Genomic DNA, 27,666 nt, shown 5'->3' on the forward strand with positions numbered 1-27,666 from the left:
AATTAAAGCTCCTTCTCCTAAAATGATAAACAATGCAGGTATTTAGGGGCATATTAAGTAAGTTTACGTTAATGGACTATGTATTGTCAAGTATCATGTTTCAAATTGATAATATTCGCTGGATTGTTGAACTCAGGGACATCATGTAGCTGCGAGACGGAGAATTGCGTGAATGGTGTGTAAGTTTTAAGCCGAATATGACATAGGCCTACGTTTCGGTATTGTATAGGTCTCCCATTATAAAACAAATTTCGGGATATAACGGACATATAGATCGGTTGTCCTATGTCTACGGTACCATAGTCCAGGGGCGGGCAACATACGGCCCGCGGGCCGGATCCGGTCCGCGACGGGATTTTGAGCGGCCTGCGGAGAGTTCCTACCCTGAATGTAAAATTCAAATCTGAAAGTATTGACAAATTTTATGCGTCACAGAATGAATCCAAGTTGACCAACCCAAGAGTGATGGTCATGAATCTACTTATGTGCTCTTCGGGTATACAATACATACATTTGCGAGCAAACATTTTCGACTATGAACATTACCAAGACAAGGCTGCGTTCCAATATAATTCACGTGCAGTCTTTACTAAGGGTTTCTACGTCCGACATGCAGCCAGAGCTAATAATCGTAATAATCTTCAGATTATATCTTTTATCTGAACAAGACACACACAATGTACAATGCGATAAGACACAATGCGATGTAATGAACAGATAGGAGGATGTCGAACGACCAGTAGCGGTTGCAGCTGCGTTTTAACTGCCATCCAGCTCGACCTAGTGCCCGATGTCACAGTTCTTTCTTCGATGTGTTGTCTCTATGCCACGGCTCTTTGTAGCTCTTTCCATTCCTTGTAAGTGCGCTCTTTCATCGGGTCTTTTTTCTGGGCTTTTTTTTGTCGCCGTCAGAACAGCCCAGAAAAACCTCCGTCGCGGAATCGAGCCCGGGCCGCCCGGACGGCAGACGCTTATCGTCATCACTACGATTTTCGAGTTCAAAGAACTCGTTGACAATTTTGATTGACTGAGGATGTCTGAATGACTTCAACTAGTTTAACAGCCCCCATTAAATACTGGTTTTGCGCTATTCGCTTAAACTAAAAGTTTACATTTAATACGATTTATTTCTTGAATAGGAGGATAATTACCTGATTAATGTATCATTTCTGCAATCCGGCCCGCCGTGTACTTTATTATCCAATATCAGGCCCGCCGACCTGAGAAGTTGCCCGCCCCTGGTATAGTCTATGGTTGCATTTAAAACAAACAGTGTTTTAAACAAATGCCTTTTTAAAAAATGTTTTTTTTTCAAACGTTGTACAATTATGCCAATTGTTTAAATACTTTCGAAATACAAGCAGTATGAGCCTACGGATGATTTGCACCCAATATAGTCGGCGTATAGGCCTACGATATGAAGTGGCTGGAATCCTCGAAATCGTCGTCACTTCAGCGGTTATAGCAAGAAGATAGATAGATCATTGGTAGCAATGTTGCATAACGATGTAGTCCTGGCTGGTTGAAGATATTTTTGGTCTGTTTATGACAGTGGTCGGAAGCCCTTATTGTCGAAGGAGCCATAGATATTCCCTATATTTTCGATTGTCAATACCAATCCACTGTGACGTCACAATTAAATATTCGTGAGTTCATGGCTGGAACAAAACAAAAAACAATAAAAAACATGTCTTAAACAAAAATGTTTGTTTTAAATTGATTTTTGTTTTAAATGCAACCCTAGTATAGCCATTGTGTGTCAATATGCGATGGCGATATCCAGGAATATCCGTATTTCAAGCTTAAATGCCGAGGATTGGCCTACCTCACATACACCGGTTGAACTATCCGAATGAGAGTAAGAATATAAATTAAGTAAATACTATACGTATATTATAATTCGATCTATACTATATATATATACTATATATACTATATTATATTTCGATCTATTTTACTTTAGGATGCTGCGATTACCAATTTGGATGCGGCGAGCTTTGTATTGATAAATCCCAATTTTGTGACGGAATTATAGATTGCAGGTATGTAAAGCCAATAGAATTGCCCAACGCTTCGCAGGTTAGCGTTGCATTTACTATATGTATTAGCCTGGTATTCATTGACGCATCGACTAGTGTGATAGGATTAGAGCATTCCGAATGGCACCCCGGTTGAGAACCACTGGACAATAGAATCAAGAACTCATAGGCAAGGCATGGTGCCGTAACACCACAGCTGTGTCACAATATATATCCGTGACGCTGCAAACATTTGAGCTTGTGACTGGATAACCCTAATCAACTAGGTGAAGTGTCGCGTGCTCATTAGTCATTACCATATATCTACAAGTCATTTTTGCCATCAACCCTGCCTAAATCTGGTCATACGCTGTACCTGTAACTAATCTGAAAACATTTCAGTGACGGGTCGGACGAAAATACCACTGGGCCTGGAATTATGTGCCTCTCCGATCTCGGCAGAATGTGTGTACTACCCGAAGCTTACGCTTGTGACAGTTCTATCTTTTGTCGAAATGGTAACAATTCCGGATCACAATTGCTGATTTGCAAGTTTTGGATGTTTTGTACGCACCTAATTCAGATGCCGACGAATGCGGTAATCAGTGCGCCGGAAAAGCGTATGGCTTTTTCTGCAACGGTATTGAGCAATGCGAAGACGGAATCGACGAGTGCTTATGCGGAAAACAGGGAAGGGATGATTCTGGTGCATACATTAAATATACATGCTGATTTACCATGCCAGTCAAGGATAAGATCGACATTGGCCGTTACTGTCAAGAAAATATGACTACAATTAGGAAAAGCGTTGAATTATGAGACTTCGGTTTGAAGTATTATAGGTAATCCTGATCAATAGATAAGGTACGGTCATGTGACTTTCTGTTACACATCAGAGCGGTCTAATGATCAAACGACCTCCTCCTGCTTACTGATATCGCTAGTATTAGGCTACTATTATCCCAGGTAACAGTGACATTGTCCATGATAGCTGTGGTCTTGGCGCATTCTCTATTCATACTTTTATAAGATACAACCAATTCATACTGAATAAATACGACTCCGCCCTCTAGTTTACCAGACCACGACCTGACTTATCGATCTCGCCTTCCGACACTTGCCACCTTTTTTGTCGCCTGCTGTCCTTTTGTATTATCTTTTTTCAATTTTTATTCAATGTGCAATATTCCTCCTTTTTTACATCGTGTCAAGTAGGTGTCTGATTCCGTAGACTACTCCAAGCCAAGTCGTTTCGACTCCTTCCTATCTTTCATGGTATCGTAGTCATGTGGTGTATTGAAATGATGAGATTTTTAGCAATAAATTGAATTTAATATATGCGTGCTTTGACGGTTCTTTCTCTGGATTTATAAAGACCCCGCAAGATTAGATAAACCTCTAACAATTGATAATGTGCTATAGTCGAGACTGGAACCAGCAACCATATTGGGGTCATTAAGCAACTGCGTCGTCTGAGTGGCTCAAATAAGGGCCTGTAGATTGACTCCGAAACCACTACTTCTATTACTGTTCAAAGACTACGATGGCTCAATGGGCACATCCTTTGCTATTTATGATTTTGTTATTCGTGACAAGGTCTACCTACTACACAGGTCAGTTTAGCGACTGACGCTCCAAGATTATCTTATCTTGTTTGCAGTATATTCTGATGATAAATGCTTCCGGTGTCTTGACGACTCGAAAACGATACCTACATCAGATTTCTGCGACGGTACCGTGCATTGCAAAGATCTTTCGGATGAATGTCTCTGTGGGGAAAACTTGAACCTGCCTATATGTAATCAAATTGAGTGGGGTGAGTTCTGTGTGTCTACTGACAATGTAGGACCGCACCGAATAGGCCAGAACGAACCGGACGGATGTCATAGTTACAATTTCAATCATACTTCGCGGCTTATATTTCAGCCCCAAATTCAGCATTTCCATCTCGAGATGGGTCTCTTTACTCATATATATTTGATCATGCCTCGGCGAAATTGTGTGTAACATTGGGAATCCCACGCGTGATCTTCAATTCCAATTCTGATCTTCGATCTTAACGATAATGCATCAAATCACTAGCAGCATGCTTGTGGTTATTGATTCTCTATTGCAGAAGGGGGTAATTAAAGCAATCAATCTACCTTGAGAATATTTTCAGACGGTCCCAATATGAAATTCGTTTGCACCAAGAATGGGAGTGAAGAAATATTGGCGATAAATCGCATATGTGATAAGAGGTAAGAATTACACCGAGGGAGAGAGTATTTCGGCTTTCTCGGATTACAGCAGCGGATCAGTGCCCAAGTCCATGCTCAGTTGTCTGCACAATGATTTGGCTGCGGCGTCACACACAATCCACAACACAACCGTAAAATGATTACTTCTTTTTCCCCTTTGATGGCATTGCGGCTACCTTATAACGCATGGACTCTGTTATCAGGACAGACTGCGATTCTGGAATTGACGAAGCAAACTGCGCCAAAAAGGCGTCGCGTAAGTATTCCACGTGAGGTTATAGCTTTGGAACAGACCCACTGATTTTTTCTTGATCATTTATGCAATCGAATGACACTGAAGAAGTAACTACGGATGACCCCGAAGCTTATAGTTGTACGGAAAAAGTGGGCTTAAGTAAGTCACCAAGAATCAATTCGCATATCGCCATGCATGGTTCCTATCTACTTTTGCAATAGACCTATTTTTATCGCGTACATACAATCGCACGTGTTCAGTAACGAAGTACCTTTACTTTATTGAATACTCAAGTAGATCATACCTGCTCCTGCTTTCATTTCGTGCTCGAGTCAAGTGGTTATATGTTTTAGAGTTGAACCAGGAGTGGGAAAACTACGGCCCGCAACAACATTTTGTGCGAACCGCGAAAGCCTCGAGTAACGTTATAAAAATAGTGATAGTGTTAGTAGTAAAATAAGAATTAACGCAATGACTTGAATAAACTTTTTCTTGGTATATTTCGTCAAGATATTGCTAAGTTATAGCGGTGGTGAAATGCAATATAAATCAACAGAATAAATATAATGTTCGAGACAATAGTAAATTATTTTGCTGTCGTCTTCACCCAAAAAATTCGAAAAAGGCAAGTTTAACACGGTAAGCCATTTAGTGAAACGCATTTCAATTAAGCGTGTTTATAACACACTGTGTGTTTTGAAGCTAAACCAAAAGCAGCAATCGCTGTTCATAGATCCATATTTCCATCGTGTTCTAAGACTTGGCACAGCATAAACTTTCATCTCTACATTGAAAAAATTGGTTGATAAGGTCCAGCATATAAAATCTCGCTCATATTTCTGGTGCGTGTGTGTTTTCATCAAAGCAATATGTGGTTTCTTTCGAGTATATATGTAGCTCCATGTCTCCGGCTACAATATAATTAAAGAAAAGATAACGTTTCGGAATCCAATGCGGATTTTACAATAGTGCAGCCCGCGAATGAATTCCGATGTTTAATGTGGCCCAAGAGCTAAAAAGTTTGCCCACCCCTGAAGTAGACTATATACTTACATTTCTAATCAACAGTGTTTTTGATATTTTGGTAAAACTATTAACTTTTTACACTTCTCGATTGCATCTTACTTCGGGTTGCATTTAAAACAAAAATCAATTTAAAACAAACATGTTTAAAAAAAAGGCCCTAATTTAAAACATGTTTTTTATTTTTTTTGTTTTTTTAAAGCAATGACGTCACGAATATTCAATTGTGACGTCATAGTGGACTGACATTGACAATTGAAAATATAGGGTAAATATAGCTCCTTTGACGAAATATCTGTACTAATAATGTCGAACCGACTATTTTGAGGGTTCCAACCATCCCATGTCGATATACGTCGGCTATATCGGGTGGTAATTGTCCGTAGGCTCATACAACATGATTTTTGGAAAGTATTTACACAATTATGGCATAATTTTACAACTTAAAAAAACATATTTTTTTTAAAAGGCCTTTGTTCAAAACACTGTTTAAAACATGTTTTAAACAAAGTGTTTAAAAACACCGTTCGTTTTAAATGCAACCCTAAACTTATCACTTACCCCCTAGCCCAGGGGTACTCAACCCGCGACCCGCATGCGGCCCGCATACGTTCATTTTGTGGCCCGCGACATCTTTCATTATGAACGCAATTATTAGTGGCACGGTATTGTTTCATATCAATTTAGCTACTTGGCTCTCTTATCGCACCGTCTCTGTTTCATTTGATTAGTCATTCTGTGATGTGTTGTGGATTCTTGATATACGCTCGAGTTTAGATTGTTATTGTTTTGAATCGCTATTCGGCTGGACTCTGGTTAAATGGGACCCCGCTTCGTAGTACACTTTTAAAGAGTGTACTCACCCCGAATGATTTGAACAGAAACAAGAACAAGGAACAGGACATTAAACGTCGAAAACTGGGTTTGTAACTCTGCTCGCAACAATGAATTTGCTTTCTCGGATATAAACGGAAAACCAATGTGTCATATTTGTCGAAGAAGAAGGGTTGCAGCTTACAATGGTACCACGACAGTTTCTTCTGGAGTTATGCATATCACCAGATCTTAGAAAAAACGCTGCTACCTAGGTGTCACACCAAGCAATTCAAATTTCGAGACATTGTTAAAATTGCCGACGACGTTACAGACACATCGTTCAAAATTGACTGGAATATCGCTAAATCAAAGAAATCTGCTAGAGGAGGTGTATTTCAATTAAACTTTAACATACTGTGGGAATATTCGCTGTTTCCGGCGCTTAGCACTAAGGACAACATCACCTGACAAATTTCGACGCTACAGTTGTCTGATTCAACCGTGACCAGATAAGTTACAGCAATGTCAGTCGATCTTTTACCGCATGTTCTGAAACACGTTGCCGCGAAGACTACTCTAGCCTCGCATTGGACTAATCCATTGGCTCCACATTAGGGCTGTTCAAAAATAACTTTTTTCTTCGGATTCCAGCCATTCACTGATTAAATTGTCAGGTTACCCTAAAAAACGCTGCACACCAAATTTGGTTCGATTCTAACAAGTATAGGACTCCGTAGATCCAATTAAAATTTTTAATTTATTATGGAAAATTAAAAAAAAAAAATTTCCAAATTTTTCTGTCAACCCCATGAAATTGTTGAGCTGTCTTCAAAGACGTTGCAAAACAAATTTGAGTCAATTCCGACCAGTAGAAGCGGAGTTATGTGAGTTTTTCGTTGATAAATCGCGGATTATCCACCGATCAAGGATAATCCGAGGAATATCATCGAAAAACTCACATAACTCCGCTTCTACTGGTCGGAATTGACTCAAATTTGTTTTGCAACGTCTTTGAAGACAGCTCAACAATTTCATGGGGTTGGCAGAAAAATTCGGAATTTTTTTTTTCAATTTTCCATAATAAATTAAAAATTTTAATTAGATCTGCGGAGGCCTTTACTGGTTGGAATCGAGTGAAATTTGGTGAGCAAGGTTTTCTACTGCAACCTGACGATTTAAGAGGTGACCGGCTTGAATCGTGAAAAAAAAGTTATTTTTGAACAGCCCTACTCCACATACATTGCAGAGCTAATTAGCAGGGTACATTTATCAGAGTGGGCATATTTGCAGACGAAATGCTGGCGGGGCAAAAGTGGGGAGGGACCAGCGAAAAACATCAACTTGATAAAGCTGACTTTTGTAACTATGGAATAAAAGGAGAAGGGTTGATTGGTTTGCTCAGAAATGACCCCGAACGCCAGACTTCTTCTCATATATTTGCGAGCTTAAAGTGATAATTGCCTCAGTACCGAAAAGTGACAGTAATTTAATGCTTGCTCGCTCACGCATTGAAACAGAGAGTTCGGTTTTCTGGTGGAAGAATTCGAAGGTGCATGTAACGAATGCAATGCACGCTCCATGAAGGGAGTTACTTGCGCCGCTGGAAGATACTTATTCTCACAAAAATACAGCAACTGCAATCTTACGAACGCCGTCCATCAATGCTTTAGAATTCATAAAAATGTTCTAAATGCCCGTATACGATTGGTAGATAGGCTATACAGAAGCCCAAATTTAATAGTAGCCTTAAAATACATGGTGATAATGTTCTGCGGCCCGCAGCGTCATTTACTGTTGAAATGCGGCCCGTTATACAACGGAAGTTGAGAACCCCTGCGGCCTAGCATATAGTAAACGGGGCGATGAAATCTCGCGTAACTTATTACTCGATTGCGCTATATGCCAGATTTTAACGCTGAAATAACTTCTTTTGTAGGTGATATTTCAGTAGGAATTGCGGTGAAGTGCGATGGAATTCCCACATGCACCAACCTGGCTGACGAATGCATGGGGTGCGAAAACACTCCAGAATATTGCCGGTATCGGTGAGTATATGTGTTAGATCCGTGGTCTTGCTTAACGTGGACCATATAGAGCAATTTTGAAAGATTATGAAGTTGGTTTGGAGTTGATAGAATTTCTTCGAGCTATCATTCCAGAAATAACCTATACATAATTCCAAATATATTTCACTTTACAAGTGACTCAGGAGTGAAGAGTGAACGTCAGTAAATTGCGTTGAGCCGAATTCAAAGTAGGCCCATACTTAAAGATTTGCGATGAAAGGCACATGACAACCCACCGTTGATAGCAACGGGATCAAATCCTGTCACTGTTTATTGAAGGGCCCAAGATATAGATCTAAACCGCACCCCACATGCAACGCCGCTTTATTCCCAACTTGTCACCGAAACATATTGCATTTTAGTACCACCTATATGTAATCGATGACATATTTTATAACAGTAACTGTTCTTTTGTACAGTGACAGAAGTGGATTTTATTGCAGTGAAGATAGAGTCGGAAGTATGATCAGTGGCGAACAGGTGTGTGACGGCGTCGAAGAATGTGGAAGAACTGGAAGAGACGAGATGTTTTGTCCTAACTCAACAAGGTTCTTATCTGCTTCAAGTCTTCTCGATACATAGATAGGCCTATATCCTTGTGGAAACGCGATGACGCAAAAATACAGAAGTGTTTATATGTGAAACTGTGTGCCTGCAAATCTGTACGTGTACGGTACGTACATTAGGGTTGCCTTGAGCACAAATGGTGTTTTAAAACACTTTGTTCATAACATGTTGTAATAAGTGTTTTAAACAAATGCCTTTCTAACAACACATTTTTTCAAACGTTGTCAATTTATGCCATAATTGTGTAAATACTACTTTCGAAAAAACATCTATAGAATGAACCTACGGACGATTTGAACCCAATATAATATAGTCGATGTATACGATGTTGGTTGACTGGAACCCTCGAAATCTTCGTCACTTTAACAGTTATAGCATGTGTAGATAGATCATTGGTACGGAATGGGTGTTCTGATGATGAAGACGGCCGACCATAAAAACGATGCATAACGATGTGGTTCGGGTCACATTTAAAACAAACGGTGTTTTAAAAAACTTTGTTTAAACATGTTTTAAACAAAGGCCTTTCAAAAAAATTGTTTTTTTCAAGTTGTAAAATTATGCCATAACTGTGTAAACACTTCATGTTGTATAAGCCTACGGACAATTACCACCGGATATAGCCGACGTATATCGATCTTGGATGTTTGGAACCATCAAAATAGTCGGTTCAACAGCAATAGTACGGATATTTCGTCAAAAGAGCTATATTTACCCTATATTTTCAATTGTTAATGTCAATCACTATGACGTCACAATTGAACATTCGTAACGTCATGGCTTTAAAAAACACAATAAAATACATGTTTTAAACAAGGGTCTTGGTTCAATCATGTTTGTTTTAAATTGCCAATGCCAATCCAATGTGACGTCACAATTACATATTCGTGACGTCATCATTAAAATAAGAACAACAAACAAAATATGTTTTAAACAAGGGTTATGTTTTCAACATGTTTGTTAAAAATATATTTTTGTTTTAAATGCAACCCTAACGTACATGCATAAAGACCTATTGCATATCGTGAAGTGTATAGCATATATGCTATTTGGAGACTTCGGTGTATTGCTAGTACCCACCATACCGAGCTATAGCTATATAGCGGTACCGAAGTCTCAAAATATGGGTACTCGCTTTGTTAGTCACGCAACTATAGAACTTCCAGCGCTATGTTACATAAAATGAAATCAATATACTTCGGTTTTGAGAACAAAACTAGGATTTTATGGTATAGTTGACAAGCAGAACCAGACTATTTCATTCACGCAATTCTAACATCAGATTTTCACTCATAAAGTTGAGTATCTGTATCAAGTCCATCGCATAGTACGGTACTGTAAGGCTCAATATCTCTTAACGTCTAAGAAACAGAGGTGGTCAGTAACAAAGTTCTTCTACTTTTTTAAAGTACGCAAGTAGTTTTCCTCTACTCCTGGTACTTACTCAGGTAGAACTAATTTCTGCTACTTCTACTTCATAATATTTTGTGATCTACTTACTTACTTTTCGCTATTTTCAGTCTATCAAGTAGGAGTAGTCTCAATTCCCAGTATCATATTTTGAGTTTTAATTAGTATCAGTTATTTTGTCTGGATAACATACACGTTTAAGTATAAAAGAAAGTGTAGTAATGCCTTTAATTTCTGGAAATAAAGCTACACAATATGGCATTTTTACGGTCCACCGTATTTTCTATAAACGTTTACTGATCACGCTGAGTGTTTACACCGTATCCTACACAACTTCTCCTTATTGCTCTTCCACTAAACCACGGACCCTATAATATGAGGGCAGGATGCCATACCATAATATTTTCTAAAACGTGCTGTTCGAGTAAACAGAGGATTAGTATCACATTTCCATATCAATTCTTTCATTTTCATCCCATCATGCCGACGCATGCTCATGCTGTCGAAAATTGGATACCTCCTGGTATGCATCAATATAATCAATATGAATCAAGCTCTGCACCTTTCGCATAGCTCAATTTGCAGCTTTTGACAATCAATGCGAACAAATTACGATCGTTTTCACAACTACTTACTTACTTGAGTAGATTTAAAGTCAGTCAATTCTATTTCTACTTCAAGTAGTTTTAGATTGCTTATGAAAAAAGTACTTCTACTCGTACTTGAGTAGATTTTTTCCGTCCCTACTTCTACTTCTACTTGAGTAGCTTTCTTGACTACTTTGACCACCTCTGCCAAGAAAACATATCCATATTCATCCGTTTAGGTTTTACTGCAACAAGACCGCCACTACGAAGAACATTCCCAGAGACAATGTGTGCGATTTGAAAAATGTATGTACGTTCTCATGTGCAATTATCCTGTCTTTTTAACCTTACTATTGATTGCGACATCAATGTCATTACCATGAAAGCGCTATTCATTTGGTAGATGACAGATATTGTCGTTTGTCGTCGTCGTTGTTAGAATATACTCTCTCGACTATATTGACCATTTTAAACCAGACTGCTGGTGTTCTTTAATACAGGATTCCTGCGCTGCCGATGTTTAGCGCGACCCGCTGGGCTTTAGTCAGCCACCGGACCGCGAGGAGCCGGGGCCTACGATACTTAAGTACTTAAGTATCGTAGGCCCCGGAGGAGCCATGGCGTACATTTTAGTAGACATTGAAGGAGCCTATATCTCCAACACTTATGCAGAGAACAGCACCTATAATAGCCTATACGATATTCAAATGAAGATAGATAGGTCCAAGCGACTTTGGCTATAACTAATATCATGTCCCAGTGAATTAATATTCATGCCTTGTTAGATATTGACTGTAATCTAATAATGCGCATTAAAATCTTACTCTCTATGCAGGACTGTGACAATGCGAACGACGAAATGAACTGTCAAGTAGATTGCAAGGTGAGATAGAATCATGACTTAAGTATCTAGCAGTGAAATTTACAGTTTTGCGATATCCTTTCATGTAAAGAACTGTAGCAAATGCAAGACCAGGCACTTCTATTGCGAAGCAGGAGGAAAGGAGTACGTTGATTGCAGGAGACAGGTACAATGTCTGAAATAATGCAGCACACCCTGAAAGAGTCTGATAATAAAGTCTTTTGTATAATGCAAGGTCACATATCTCGGATATAATTAATATGTATCATGTATCAGCTTAATCGACAAACTATATGTGATAAAATAACAACATTTCATTTGTATTGTACCTTTGTCAATGATTATGACGCTAATAATGAAAACTCTCCGTGTCCACCGCACATGAAAAAGTACTCTTTGTCTGACTAAATTATAATGATATTTTTATCGCAAACTACTCCTGATTATAAAGTGAAAGTATAATGCATTTAACAATAAGTTGATACTGTATAATATATCATACGAATTTCCGCCGTTTTAGGTCTGCGACGGATCCAAAGATTGCGCGAACGGTGCCGATGAATGTCAGAGTTGTACCGTCGGGACATTTTCTGACGATGACAGAATGATTGCTGCTGCTTCCGCATTGCCTTTTATGTGGATAATAGGTGAAAAAGTTTGAACAGTATTTCTGGGAGTACTGCTTTGGTGCTGGCTAACGGCAAGCGAAATTCACATCTGAAGTTGACATTAACACTCCATGAGTAGGCCTATATTATAGGGTTACCATATTTTGGAATCGGGAAAGGAGGACACTTTAAAGAAAAATCAGATTTAAAATTGTGCAGTAAAATTCGGAAAAACTGGTGAATTTTTCCCGACTTTTTGGTTGGTCGACTAAAAAATAAGAAGGTCAACTTTCCGGCTCAACTCCAGAAAAAAAAAGTTTTTCTTTCACGCTTTACGTCGGTTGACTAAAAAAGGTCGTCATATTCGTTCGGACCACGAATTTCCTATTTAGCGTGAGGACGTATGGTAACCCTACTATACTATATATATTCATGAGTTTGGGACATGGGGCGGGGTCATGATTACGATGAGTTTACTTAAACTTGGATCGGGTTGGTTGTCGGTAATCTCCGGGCTCACAGTTAACTCTAAGTCCAGACTGGCAATAATGTTAGGACATATTTTACTGGTAACATTAGGAATATTCAGCTATCGAATATATTCGCCTGATTATGAGAAAGTATGCTCGATAGGTCTCGTCGCTACCATTGGCAATGTACTCGTGATCGGGAAAAATATAGAGTGGGTCGTTCTGGAATTAAGGAAGAATCGAAACCACGTCCAGAAATGCCAAAGAACGCTGATATTGAATTTAGCTGCAGCTGATTTGTTAGTTGGGGTATGTTGGTGTTTTCCGTCTGCATATGAGGCGTTTATGTCCTTGTATAAAAGTCACAATATATCTTTACATAATTGTTTCGATTTCAATATGTATATACTATGCAATCCATTGCCCAAAATCGTAACGCCGTTTTCAGTCCTAGTAGCCCCTGAACAGCCGGAAGGTTAAAATGGATTCATTGTTAATGTTTTAGCTGGGCTCAGATTCAAGCCCCATTTCTAAATCGAGTTGATGTAAGATGAAAGAAATTATATATGAGGGATTTGGCTTGTCAGTCAGTTGGTGGCGAGAACAGCTGAAGCCGTTCAGTCAAGTCAGTTTTACGCTCGAAAATTAATATTAGATCAGTAAGATCATAATATCGTAAGGTGCACGAAGGCTACTTCAGTTTCCCATTGTCGATGGATTTCGCTGTTTCTCTAATTTCTAACTTAACATCAGAGTCTTGAGAGACTTTCACTCCTAAAATGTGAGGTCTCGGCGTGATGCGGCGGAGCTTCATTGAATCGTAACTTCCAGGTCGCAGAAAGTCATGTTCATAGGGCAACTCATTGGAAACGTCTCACAATTTAAGACTTGAATGCCATAGTATCACTCTAACAAATTCGATGTGTATCGATAAATAAATAACGCACAATTGCACATGGGTATAGACCAGTTGATCATCCGACTAATATATCATATATTGTTATCTGAGTATATTTAGTTCCAACAGGGACACTCACAGAGAGAGAGAGAGAGAGAGAGAGAGAGAGAGAGAGTTGGACACCCCCGGCTAGTTAGTCAGAGGCGTTGGTAATCAGCACATTCGAATACACCCTGAATTACATCACTTGGCGGCAATGTTCCCTCTAAGCTGCGCAGTGCGCACGTGCGCAATTGCGCAGTGCTGACACGGTCTTTGCGCACAGAAAATCGAAGCTGCGCACAAAAAATCCGAAGTGATGACCTTTTTTTAGTCGTTAGGCACTGTTGTCCAAGGGACCGCGCAGAGTCGTCAAAAATTAGAGTGAACATTGCTTGACGGTTATTTTTTCGACTAAACAAGGGTCTGTGTCATTATCCCCGATAAAAACTGATTGTCCCAATGTTAATCAATCGATAGCTACTTTCAATCTGGCGAGGTCACTGAAAATACACGAAAATCACCCTCAGAAATAGGGAATGGATGGCATCGTTACGAACATTCGAAGCGCGATGATGATTTATAATTTATACACTATTAAAAGTATTGACGCCGCACACCAATTATTTCATAGCAATGCTGAGAGGAAAACAACATATTTTTGTACGATTTGCAGTGTTAACCAAGCTAAATGTATAGTACGAACTGCTGGAAATTGAATATCAAAGGCTTCCATGACTGTGATGACTGTCATGTTCCAATTTCACAGCTATCTTAAATAAATTTGGTTGAAATATAGGATCTGGGTTTATTTGGCCTCCACATCTAGGTTTTTCCGAAATATCCCAGTGGCGTCCCTGGTCATTATTCCTCTGGAACAGGAAGGTTACACAACCTTTCGAACTGTTTATTCTGCATATTTACCATGTTGTTTAGATCTATACCCTGTCGATATGCATTCAAAACTTGAATTTCGGCAATGACAAATATTGCCAACACGACCACGAATGGAGAAGCAGTGCAACATGTAATGCACTCGGTGTTATTCTGACTACCGGCTGCGAAGCGTCCGTCTTCATACTTGCGATTATCACAGTATACCGCTTGAACTCCGTGTACCGGTAAGGATTAAGAATCAGCCAACATCATAATACAAAATTTATTTCTCTCGAACCGAAAGATAGCTGTAGCTAACATTCTGTGAAATTTCAGACATACGTTTACGTTGTCTTTTTCAGGCCATACTCGAAAACTTCTACCCGGCACGTGGTACTGATAGCTACCATATCCTGGGTTATTGCACTTATTATAGCCACCATTCCTCTCACTAAGTCGGCAGAGGATTATTTCGTAGAGAGCAAATGGTACGTGGACTTCGCTTTTGATCCTATGACGTCAAAATTCGTCCTCGAATGCGCTCGAAAAATCGAGGTGAACTCCCGATTCGCAATTTCAGGTTCGGAAACAATCCCATCGTGCGAACCGCGACCAGAGAGGAGCTGTCTGATTTCACGACTAGACTTGTCGCAATGAAAAATCTGGACAGCGACTTTGTGGCCAAACACGGGTTAGATTTTAACATAAGTCGTTGAATTGTTTGTGGTATTCAAAATGTTTTTCGACTATACAATGGTCATGGTCATTTACACCAGCCCAGGTATGGTTTATAATGATTCCGTATCTGCCGACTTGTTGCCCGGCTCACATCTAGGCTATTGTACATCTATATAGGCCAGGGGTCTATAACTCAAAACGGGTCGCGGGCCGATTTTCAATTTTCGTGGACGCCGCAAGAATGCAATATAGAGACAAAATGGCCATAGTTGAGCAAATGAGCATTGAGCAACCATGTTTTTAAAACTTTGCGTCAGTGCAACGCTGCGCTCTCTATCATGAGCGATGCATAGTTACCACAAATGAAGTAGTATTTCAATAAAGAAGTATAAATAGAACAAAAAATATCATGATCATCAACTTCATTTTATCTTGAACGAGCTGCGCACGATACATGACAACGCTTCAGCGAATAAGGAATCGATGTTGGGGACAGCCAGACGCGTTGTCCACGTTATATCAGAAGAGCTTAACCGATGAGTTTCCTGCAATAACGTGTTTGGTAACCAATACGACTTGCCAAGAATAAGTTTAATTCGTGCCGCCTCCACATTGTCACTATTCACATTATTCGCTGATTTGTACGAAACACCGGGAAAGGAAGATCAGGACCTGAAATTACTCGTGGAATTCCATAGATAATAACACACCCCGGTTCTACAACAACAACAACAATAAAATACAGAGAAGTTGAAACAGGAGATTGGCCTATCTAGCTACACACTGATGAAAAAAGTAGTATAGAAACATGAATTACATAGCCATCAGTATCCAATAAACAATATACATGCAACCGTGACTCGATTTCAAAGCCGCAGCCAGCGTGAAGGCATTTTAACGGTAGCTATTCTCGCATTACAGAGGGATCGGAAGCTGGAGACTGTTTGAGAGGCTGTTGCAGACCTTGAATCCAGATTATACAGCTCAACGGGAATTCGGATATTACTCTGCGCATGGTGTGTGCTTGCCCAAGCTATTTCCGTACCCCCAAGAAGACGCGGCGTGGGGATATTCGTTCTTTGTCCTGTTCATCAACTTTCTGATGTTCCTACACATTTGTATATCATACTTCTTCATTTACAAGTGAGAACAAGGATATAGCATAAAAATACTAATGACAAGAGAAGTCGCTCCAGAACATTTTAACGGATTGCTTCATTAGTCTGGTCCAGGGATATCTAAAACTCCTGTTCTAGATATCCCTGATCTGGCCGCAATGCAACTTCCCTGTTGCGTTCTCTCCCTTTGCGAATACAGTGGTAGAACTACAGACTACGGTTGGGTGAGATCGAATACCAGAGTGATTCGATTCGGATTCAAGTATTTGATTATCACTAATTTTGACACCATAGTGTCCTATATGGCAGTGGTCGGGAACCTTTTTTGTCCGAAGAGCCATATTGGCCTTATTTTTTAACATTTTACCTCCCAAAGAGCCATACATGTCAATCCGCTGTTACGTCACAATTGAAAAGTCCTGACGTCATGGTAGCACCAATTCGAACTCGACTATACGGGATTCGTCGTGTGCGCCCCATTTTCTCTGTAAAAACTCGAACTAATCATGCTGGTTGGCATACTTGAGCGTGCGAAACTTGAGTTACGAGAACGTAGGTTCGCCGTGATGACCCTTTTAACTGTGAGAACCCATATGATCACATGCGTATTAGGCGGAGCCAAACATGGTCACTACAGCAATGGCCTGTCCACTATAAGCTGTTAACGAAAATTTTGAAACCTTGAATTATTATTGGTATTTTCTATTGATGTTCATAGATGACTAGATATTGAACATTTTTCTCCAAAATTCACACAATTTGCATTTTATTGTTCGAAAAAAAAGCGCGAAACGAGAGGTAAGGCACAGACGGATCAAGTCTCACCATTAATAACACAATTCATCGTAAATAGCTAAGAATTTATTACAACTGATATTAAGCCAATGTAACTGTCGCACTGATTCCGAAAATCTAAATACTGATCGACTTCTAAATACTGATCGACTTCTCAATACTCAAAGTATTCGGCCGTAACATATAACGTTGCGCTACACGTCTACACGCCTATTTTATCGCCGGTAGAGCTACTTGCCAATCAAGAACGTGGATAGCTATGGCGTTTTTTTGTAATTCGAGTATGTAATTGTGAATGTCACGTTCACGGCAGTTCATTTCGCGCCGTAGATCAGGAAGACAATGTGTATTTGAAAACTGCGTTGTCATATTGGTGTCGTTATGTCTGTTATTCTCGTTAATCAACAAAGGTATCGCGCAATCCAAGATTTCGAGTCGGGTAGGCCACATCGAATTCGCGATGGATATTGGTCGCCGGCGCGACATCAACTTAAATTTGAGGATTTTTAAAAGAGTTCGAGCCCATAAACCTGAAGACGGCATTGCCTTTACCTCTCAAAGACATGTTTATACTGCCACGGCAATAATTATTCTGGTGGTGATGAAAATTTACTAACAAGTCGCTACAATATTGATCAATTCAGTCAAGAATAAATATTTGGCAAAGAGCCATATCTTATACCCAAAAGAGTCATATATGGCTCGCGAGCCATAGGTTCCCGACCACTGCTATATGGTGTGGACACGGCGAGACTGAACGGCTCACTGCATTTGGGTTATGTCATACTTTCCTTTTGACCAAAGGCGATTTTACGGCAATTTTTGACCGGCTTGCCTAGCGCTAAATTTAATAAAACGGGTATCAATGGAAAGCTGCCGCTGTAGGGATTACGTAAATATAAATTTTATTCTGTTCATGGTCCTGGAACCCCTCTAAAATCAGGCTTAAAATTAATGCGGTGAGCCGTTCAGTCTCGCTGTGTCCACAACACCATATAGGACACTATGATGACAGTGATGACACCACCATAGAATGTTCAAATTGGTACCTTTTATACGAACACAAAGAAAGTGTTGCCAGTTCTACACCATATATCAGATAACTTGGTATTTTTGCGACCATGCCGCGTCATTATAATCCGTGAAATTATCGAATGTAAACATGTAATGGTAACGACTGATTTTGCAAACTTCGTTCCGCGTCGGTGAGGCTGCAGTCGGAATTGTTTTGCGGCAGCGACTGTAGGATTTCTGGCAATCCATAAGTTACCTTCCAGAGCGGAGAACTTTCTGAATCTGGTCTTGATCGAAAGCTACAGTCGCACTGATTCCGAAAATACAAATTAAAATATGGTCAGGCTTCGGAATTTGACGAAAAATCACCCTCAACATCTAAAATCTGCATCGTTCAGAACTATCGGATGACCGCAAAACAATGACCATAACAATGACCTATTGCGGCTCTTCGATTGTTCGGACGATGCCGATATTTCAGACTTGGAGGGCGAACTCCGGGTGGTTCAGTGCCTGATCATATTTTAATTTATATTTTCGGAATTGGTGCGACAGTAGCTTTTGACAACATTCGATAGTGAAATGCTGTTATAGTTGATCCCGACGTCACAGAAAAATCAATTCCACTAACGTGCGTAGCCTATACTATACTGTTGTTTTGGATGCTGTGATACGATCAATGGAGGTTTCGAGGATTCCAAATATTGACAGTATACAATTCTAGTTGATAATTTAACTCTAAGTGTAAAGGACCGTATAATTGCAATACTCGAATAATAATCTCTCACTACTTGACTCGACAGCTCCATTCGTATGTCAGTATATACTCCAGGGGTCGGCAACCCCCGGCACGCGTGCCATCTGTGGCACGCGAGATGATTTTTCATAGAACGCCAAATGATTTGACGCACACGACATATTATAACCAAGTTTTTGCAAAAAGTGAAACATGAGTTCTTGAAATGTACAAAGCTCGTAGCCGACCCAAAATTATTTCGTAAATCAACATAAATAGAGTCTTTTGGAGCAGATTTCCTTTACCTTGAAGTTTTTTCCGTGCGATTTCCTGGAACTGATTTCTTGATTACAGCGTAGGAACTTCCAAAATATACATATATTATTTATTTTTAAATATGCATAATGTACAGGAATGAGTCCAACCGTATTATCAATTGTGAAAGAACGGCAAACTAATGTCGTATGCATAGGGTTACCATACGTCGTCTTTTAAGAGGATTTGTCCTCTTTTTTGACTTTTTTGAAAGTGTCCTCGGAGGACGCCCTTTTGTCCTCTTTTTTGAGATTTTGTCCTCTTTTTTGAAAATTTAGGTCAGATTTAGAGCAAATTGCGAGTGATATGCCGTAAATAAGCACAGAAGTGACGCTCCGGCGGGTATTTCGGAGTGAAAAACGGTGATTTCAGCTCTGGGCGGAAATATGACCTTTATTTTTTTTTTTTTAGTCATCCACCTAGCAATGCGGAAAGAAAAACGGTATTTTGAGCTCTGAGCGGAAAAGATGACCTTTTTTTAGTCAACCGATCACAAAGTGGGAAAAATTCACCGGTTTTTGAGAATTCTTCTCCGGTTTTGCAAGTCTCAAATTTCTGAAAAAGTGTCCTCTTTTTAGATTTCCAAAATGTGGTAAGCCTACGTATGCAGCCGTTTGGATTCTTTAGTCTGGGAGTGTGCACTGTGCAGCCTGCGGGATCGCGACTATTATATGATCCGGCATTTCGGCGCTGGGCATTTTCACGCTAAGAGAAAAGAGACACGACCGAAACATAACGTCTCGGTAAACATGCGACTCCGTACAGTGTGTGCGCTGCCAAAATCGTTGGCGGCGATATAAAACCTTGAAATAAAATAGCCGCTACATGATGGCCAGAATGTTCGACATTGATATGTATGTAGTCTACACTGTCCAGGCGCCGAAATGACCAGCGCCGATTAGTCCAGCGCCCGCAGCTTGAGCTGCACGTATCAAATGCGACCCGCCGAGTATAGTAATGAGCCCCGTGTCGAAATGCGAATATGGAATCGTGTTCGTCTCACGAAACGAGATATTCTTTTAGTTTCGTCTGGTAAGCGATTCCAATTGCAGACAAATCTAGTGTCAGACCAACCTTAATGTGACATCAAACCGACTTGTGTGATCGGCACATTTTTCATCACCACGTCATATCATCGTAATAACATTGATAGCTCTGTCAATTGGCTATGGTACCGAACACAGTGAACTTGGCAACGACCAAAGCAACCACAGATGATCGATCATAGCGCGACTAAAAATAAATGATGCAAATATTACATACATCTAGCGATAGGTCCAGTGCGGCAGCGACCAAAATTTATACATTACGAGACCAATTCTTTAAGAATAACTGGCGTCACCGATGCCGTTGCCAGCTGCAGATTAGCGGTTGGTGGAATTCATTGATTGAAACGCTTAATATGACAAAATTAAAAATGTTTGGCACGCCGGTTGTTAATATTTTGACAGTTTTTGACATTTTGGCACGCTGCGTACGGAAGGTTGCCAACCCCTGGTATACTCGAATCATGTACCCAGCCCTACTGTAGAAAACCAGCTTGAAAGCTAGCACCTCGCCGACAAGCAATTGCTAGAAATGGCATTTAGTGGAGTCCATTGTTGACGAGATTAAGACAAAACACATATTCTAGACGTCTTCTCGCCTAGATGGCTGCGTCCCATATATGCCAATCAAAAGATGCGATAGATCGTTGGCTGATTTTTTTAGCCACGCGATCTACCCAATACCCATCCCACCGTAGGTCGCGATCCGTGAACTGAGCGTATGCTCTAGTAAACCATATTATTTGAATAACTATATATACATCATGCAGACACGTAACCGTTATTACATTCAGGAAAGCAATGGGCTCGAAGGTATTACGCACAGACGAACAGGCGAAGCGTAGCGTACGATTACAGACCAGGATAACTCGCATGGTGGTAACAGACTTCTTGTGCTGGATCCCGATTTGCATCATCGCGTTCCTTAGACTCGGTGGTATGCTCATTGTAAGAGGCGAAACACACAAACTCGCCTGCATCGATCAAAATCGCCATTTCAGGTGTGCGATTCTCCGACGAGGTCTACGTCCCGGTGGGGACAATTATACTTCCCATAAACAGCATGCTTAACCCATTTCTCTACTCGGAACTCCCGGACTGGTTGAGAAAGAAATTACTTCCAATCCGAAAACATATCTGCCCAAAGAGATCGGGATCTCGCCCACAAGATTCGGTTGAAATGAATCGCGTGGCAGCTGGTAGCGGTCAGACATCCGGTAAGTGGGGCTGCATTTAAAACAAGAAGTGTTTTGAAGCACAAAAGCCATTTCAAAAAAAACTTTGTCAAAGAATATGTTTCGTTATAATTGTGTAAATATTTCCAAAAAAATGCAGTATATATGAGCCTTCGGACGACCGGCATTAGGATGGACGTATATGAATGGTTGGAACCCTCAAATCGTTACAGCTCGTAGTTATACATCATTGGAAATGAATGTTCTTATGGTGATGAAGTTGTTAGCAATGAATTGATATTGAAATGACCATCCACCGTAAAATCCTGCATGATGATGTTGTCTTGGTCAATTTGGTCCGGTTAAGACGTATCGGAAACCTTTTTCGTCAAAGGAGTCATCTCGACCCGATATTTTGAATTGTAATCCACAAGGACCCATACAGTGCTCTTCAACCGGGGTTGTCGTACACCCTAGGGTGTACCAGAATTTGCAAAGGGTGTACCACTCGGATGGGGTGTACAGGGGTGTACCAGATCCGAGTAACAATGAGCCGATGGCTAGCCATCACAAAGGTAGGTTTATAGTAGGGTTACCATATTTCTGTGACACAAATTCCGGACACTCCTTAGCGCCCACTAGAGGATTTCAAAATGAGTTATGACGTCACATTAGCAAAGCTTTGCTCATAGACCAGAGGTGGTCATGGTCACGAATTACGATCCGGTTCAGGGTATGTGGCTGTGTGTTGAGCAACCGGGACCGAAACCACAATTTTCAGCCCCCACCCAAATAAACAGTAATTTTTAGCCCACCATAGGGTAATCGATGCAACTTCTGGGGTGGGGGTTGCTATATTAATTTGGTTTCTATATGCGTTTGGTCGTTAAATTTTTTGAATAAATTCTGTCAATAATATTGGTTGTTCCATATATTACTATACTCTCCGCCCACGTGATCAGAGTTAGCGGTAGAGCTGGTTGAAGATGATGAGTTCGAAAATACAGGGAGCGTAATTGTACATCGTTAGACGTTAAGTCATGTTCATGTCCCACCGCCAAGATTGTTTATAAGCCTTATGCCGGTGCGCACCACGGAGCGTTATTAACACCCCACATCCAGTGGTATCCAACCTTGTATATGATCCCGACTCCATCTCCAATTAGAAAATGTTCCCTGGCCGGATCAAAATTTGACGAGCTGAATACTAAAAGATGTCAGCACTATTGCCCAGACTTAATCACGGGCTATTTTGGAAGCTGATTTCGTTCAACATATTCGGGAACCCCAGAATGAAGGCAAACGACCGCCAAGTGTGGAGCCATTATATATTATTGAATAAAGCATTTAAACGGCCTTAACGATCTCTAGGAATATACCGTTCTCCTATAAAGGCGATTACAATTAGGCTTCTTCCAGTAAATGACTGTGGTTTTTATTTATATTTTATTGCAGTTTTTGCGAGGGCGGTAGTCCCCATATTAAAATCAATAAATGTGATAATAAATCGCGCGCAGCGCGAAGAAAATATCATGCATCAGCACAGATACTCCCGAAAATAATGTTTTCATGTTAATTTACGAAAAAATTATGAGCCTGAGTCAAGTCTTCAAAATTCCGGACATTTGGCATATTTTAGAAATTCCTCCCGGACACTATAGTTCGAACAGTGAAATTCTGGACACGTCCGGGAAATTCCGGACGTATGGCAACCCAGGGTTGTAATGACTCGAGTCATGACTCGACTCGAGTCAGACTCGAGTCACGATTTTTTTATGACTCGACTTGACTCGAGTCATTTTCTTGAAATGGGAAAATGACTCGACTCGACTCGAGTCAATATTTGGATTGACTCGACTTGTACTCGAGTCATTACGCATGACTCGACCCAAGTCATTGACTCGGCTTATTCTATATGACTTGAAGATGAAGAAATTTGCGAATCATAATGGCTAGATCAACGCATCCGACGAATTCTGCTGACATCGCTATTTATCACCTGCTTTCGTTGCACTTGTCTGATATCAGATATGCCGCCGTAAAAACAACAGAAAATGATACATTAGCAATGCATTGTACAAAATCGTCCAGTGACGAAGAGGTAATAGATCCTACGCAAATAAAGTACTCAAGACTCTTCAATTAGACAAGCAAATTGAATCAAAGTTCAATTACAGCCAATGAAATGACTCAGATGGTGAAGGGACTGATAAGCTCATGTGTAGATTTGAAGGCGATGATTCTTTGCATTTTTGGGCGACTATAGAAAGAATAAGTATTCAATGCTCTTCAGTGTGGTTCAAAAATGCTTGTCAATTTCTGCATCTAGTGCACGAGTGGAACGTGTATTCAGTAGATGTGGATTCATTCTATAGCCATGCCGCTTCAACATATTTGAGGATCTCCTTTCCACATCAGTATTTTTGAGGTGTAACTCATTGATTTGATCTGCTGTCCGTGAAAACACACAATGCCCCTCGTCCATTTGACGTTTTGTTAGGTATGTGCATTGTGCATGTGAGTAATAATGAATGGCTAATGTTGTGTGATGTTTGTACACTATGGCTGTTCTAAAATAACTTCTTTTTTGTTTTACTGGGTGGTTACTTGATAAAATTGTTATGTTGCATAAAAGGAACACTGAATCTGGCTTAATTTGAAAAAAGTGGAATCAATGATGTGAGAGGAGAATATTTTGGATTTGAACATAAATGGAGTATTTTAGTGAGAAATTCTTTCATATAATATAATTACATAGAAGTAAGCCGACTATTTTTTCATATCTAAAACATTCTACTCTAATAACTTCACTTTTTCTAGTTGGAATTGAGTCAAATTTGCTACGAATCATATTTTTACACAATGTAACAATATCATGAGATACCCGGTAAAATTCGAAAATCTCAATTTGTAATTAGTCTAAAATTTTCTTTCATAGCATTGCTTTCTACTGGTTGGAATTGAGCCAAATTTGATTTTTTAGGCAATCTAGCAATTTTAAAAAGTAGCCCGAAAATTTGAAAAAATGTTTTTGAACAGCCCCATTGTACAATTATTTCTCCAATGCTGTAACTGCGATGTAGTCTGTAATGCAATTGGGAAAACCTTTAGTATAATCAAAAGGTATCTGTTCTGTTGTCACTGCACAATGCACATAGTTGCATACAAGCTTTTACAGCATGCTGGCGTGTTGTAAATACCTCTACATAAACATGCATCTATTGATTCTCTATCAACTAGTATCTTGACGTGAATTTGTTGGTTCTCTATCAGATAGTATGTAGACGTGAATTCGTTGGTTCTCTATCAGCTATTCGTGAGCTATCGTCGATGTGTTCATAATAAAAACTGAATGCTTGTATTGGTGATGTATCAGACTGACAAGAGAGATAGGCTATTTGATTTTAAGTTCTAAGATTAGTAAAGTTATCTTTAGCATCGGTAAATGAGGCCAGGACCTGTCCGTTATCTGCCTAAATAAACACGTGCCAAGACTCTGATAGGGACAAAATGAGCATGTTTCGCAAACAGGGAATTCGATATCACCCAAGCAGGATTGAAAACATGAGTTGAACATGACTTCAATACTGTGACTTGGACTCGACTCGAGTCATAACACCATGACTCGGACTTGACCCTTTAAACGGTGACTTGGACTCGGACTCGAGTCTGTGATGAATTGAAAATGACTCGACTCGACTCGAGTCAAAACCACAAAAGTATGATTGACTCGTGACTCGGAACCATGTGACTTGGTTACAACCCTGTGGCAACCCTAGTTTATAGGTCAGTACAGGTTGACGCACAGGCTAATAAGCAATATGGTACAATGTTATCTCAAGTGTAATTTGTGTGCAAATATTTCTTCTATTCATTTAGCCGTCGGCAATAGACCAATGGTTCCGTTTGGTGTTGGAAAGTATGCAGTTAACAAACATGTGTTCAGCTAGTCATTTGTATTTTAGTGATTTTTGAGGAAACCGCCACGATAGCTCAGACTTTTTGAATCTGTACTTCCTACTTGACGTTAATAAATACCGCAATGCACATAAATGAAGTGACGTAGCCAGCCAGGGTCGAAACAGCTTCCATGTTGAAATCGAAACCCTTTTGTTTTAAAATGCCGATTGTGTGTCCAATCTTTTCCATACATTTGCAATTTAGTATTTTGTTATTAGTGATGTAAATTAGCGACAATAGACTGTGTATAACGGCATACGATCTGAAGTTACTGACATCTCTTGCAGCCCATGTGCTACTATCGACTGTGTTGGGTGTAGGGCAGGCCTGATACGCAGTAGGCTGGTGCGCCATCTATCATTGCTGTTCTGAATTACCGCTTTTGCCGCAGTAGCTTTACCTACTCTCTCCCCAATACTGTTACATTTAGGTTGATTATCGTTCGTAATGTCATGCTGTTTTTGATCTGACACGAAATAAATTCCAATTTGCGTGGTGGGCTGCCTAACTGACTGCGAATAGACTCTGTGACCAAATACTATTTTATTCAATCCAAATTTTTTGACGGCAATAACTCCGCTTCTACTGGTCGGAATTGAACCAAATTTCTAGAACATAGTTTTTATAGACAACCTAATACTTTCATGGGGTGAACAGAAAAACTTCAAATTTTTCGTTATTTCTTTTTGTATAATAAATAGAAACTTTCTTCTCCCGTAGCAAGGCGGCTACTAGTTGGAATTGAACCAAATTTGGTGTGTAGGTTTAAGTTAGATAACCTAACAATTTTATCAAGTAGCCAGTACGATTTGAGAAAAATAGTCATTTTTGAAGACCCCTAATGAACAGGGGTGTACGAGTTTTGAGCAAACGTTAAAAGGGTGTACCATGTCGAAAAAGGTTGAAGAGCACTGCCATAGAACAATGTCAATAAAATGTGTATTCGCAATAGAAAATCGCGACGTCATGTTTTAAGAAAGGGCAATGTTTTAAACAAAGGGACTTCTGTTTCAAGTGCAGCCCAACGGTAAGCAACGACGCAATAGCACGCGGATCAGATAGGCCTATAGATGCCCATTGTTGATTTGATATGATACTGTTGTATATCATTATCTGCCATAAGCGAATATACCACAATCTATTTCCCTATGGGGTTGAGCCTTTTAAAGAGGGGCCACGGAATAATTAGGAAATCATAAGACTACTTTACCATAATAAAATAAATTGCATGTCTTTACTAGTGAATACAAAACATTGAGGTATCTTGGATATTAAATATGACGTACGACTGGCCCTTTCCATCACCAAATCAGCAATTAGGACACTTTCAGAGCAAAAAAACGCAACCATCACATTATACTGACGATGTAATATCTAATTAATTCGCTATCATATTTATTGTGCCTTGTATTTATATCATTTTTCATATTAACTACCGGTTACTGTTTAAACACCAATTTTATAGCGCTTATTAATTTTCTCAAAGGTTTTACAATGGCATTGATTTTGAGAAATTGTCAAAGGGGGCCAAGGTGTAAAAATGGTTGGGAACCCCTATTATTATGTATTATTATTGATGAGTCGTGGAAATGCATCATTGTTGAAAGTTACTAGTAATACTTCTATCCGCAACGATAATACCAACTAGTTTTTGAAATCTCAAAACATTCCATAGTTGTGACGACCCTTCAATACTCCGTCTTCCACTTTTATGGAGCTATGCTTTACATTTTGACCATCACTTTATACTATACAGGGTCTGATGGATACAACACCAGGTCCGCAGCTACAGCCGAGGAAACACTACACTCTCAATTAAAGTCGTCGGTTAAATGACATTGTCAGCGGTCGAATGGCACGCAAATCCTATATATTCGGTATTTACAATCTATCAACAGCGACGTGATGATCGACGTCCGACGATGGCAATGTGCAAATGTTGATAATTTCAGAAACGATGGTGGTTGTTTCTATTATATAGAGATCTGGCAGTCATCACCGTCTTATCCATAAACGATAGAAAATTATTATCATGAATCGTCATTTCATATGAAAAGTCTCTACAAGGCGCGTGCAATGGTGAAGGACTTCTATATCAGATATGAATCGCAAGT

At 39.8% G+C, this 27,666-nt stretch overlaps 2 protein-coding genes across 4 annotated transcripts in view; one reads left to right on the plus strand and one right to left on the minus strand.

The window, feature by feature from the left end:
• LOC145451624 (uncharacterized) lies at positions 1 to 27,579 on the plus strand. Of its 3 annotated transcripts, XM_080329831.1 has the most exons (22): positions 3 to 175; positions 1,964 to 2,042; positions 2,421 to 2,536; positions 2,602 to 2,724; positions 3,679 to 3,834; positions 4,180 to 4,258; positions 4,462 to 4,514; positions 4,599 to 4,652; positions 8,269 to 8,377; positions 8,818 to 8,946; positions 11,202 to 11,268; positions 11,798 to 11,845; positions 11,916 to 11,990; positions 12,345 to 12,471; positions 13,066 to 13,211; positions 14,776 to 14,960; positions 15,078 to 15,203; positions 15,296 to 15,406; positions 16,315 to 16,536; positions 21,212 to 21,354; positions 21,419 to 21,634; positions 27,309 to 27,579. In XM_080329831.1, exons 1-22 carry the CDS (start codon positions 79 to 81, stop codon positions 27,386 to 27,388), a joined length of 2,541 nt encoding a protein of 846 aa, XP_080185957.1. In that variant the 5' UTR covers positions 3 to 78; the 3' UTR covers positions 27,389 to 27,579. The 3 variants fall into 3 exon arrangements, with proteins under 3 accessions (XP_080185959.1, XP_080185957.1, XP_080185958.1); XM_080329833.1 differs by lacking the exon at positions 27,309 to 27,579 and having other exon boundaries at positions 1 to 175; positions 21,212 to 21,365; positions 21,419 to 21,627; XM_080329832.1 differs by lacking the exon at positions 1,964 to 2,042 and having other exon boundaries at positions 37 to 175.
• The window catches only part of LOC145451633 (isocitrate dehydrogenase [NAD] subunit alpha, mitochondrial-like), a 122,916-nt gene that overhangs the window by 17,263 nt on the left and 77,987 nt on the right, over positions 1 to 27,666 (minus strand). The window lies entirely within an intron of this gene.

Source organism: Botryllus schlosseri, chromosome 12, assembly GCF_051294905.1.
Source record: "Botryllus schlosseri isolate E-star chromosome 12, Bs_hap1, whole genome shotgun sequence".
Classification (NCBI taxonomy): Eukaryota; Metazoa; Chordata; class Ascidiacea; order Stolidobranchia; family Styelidae; genus Botryllus; species Botryllus schlosseri.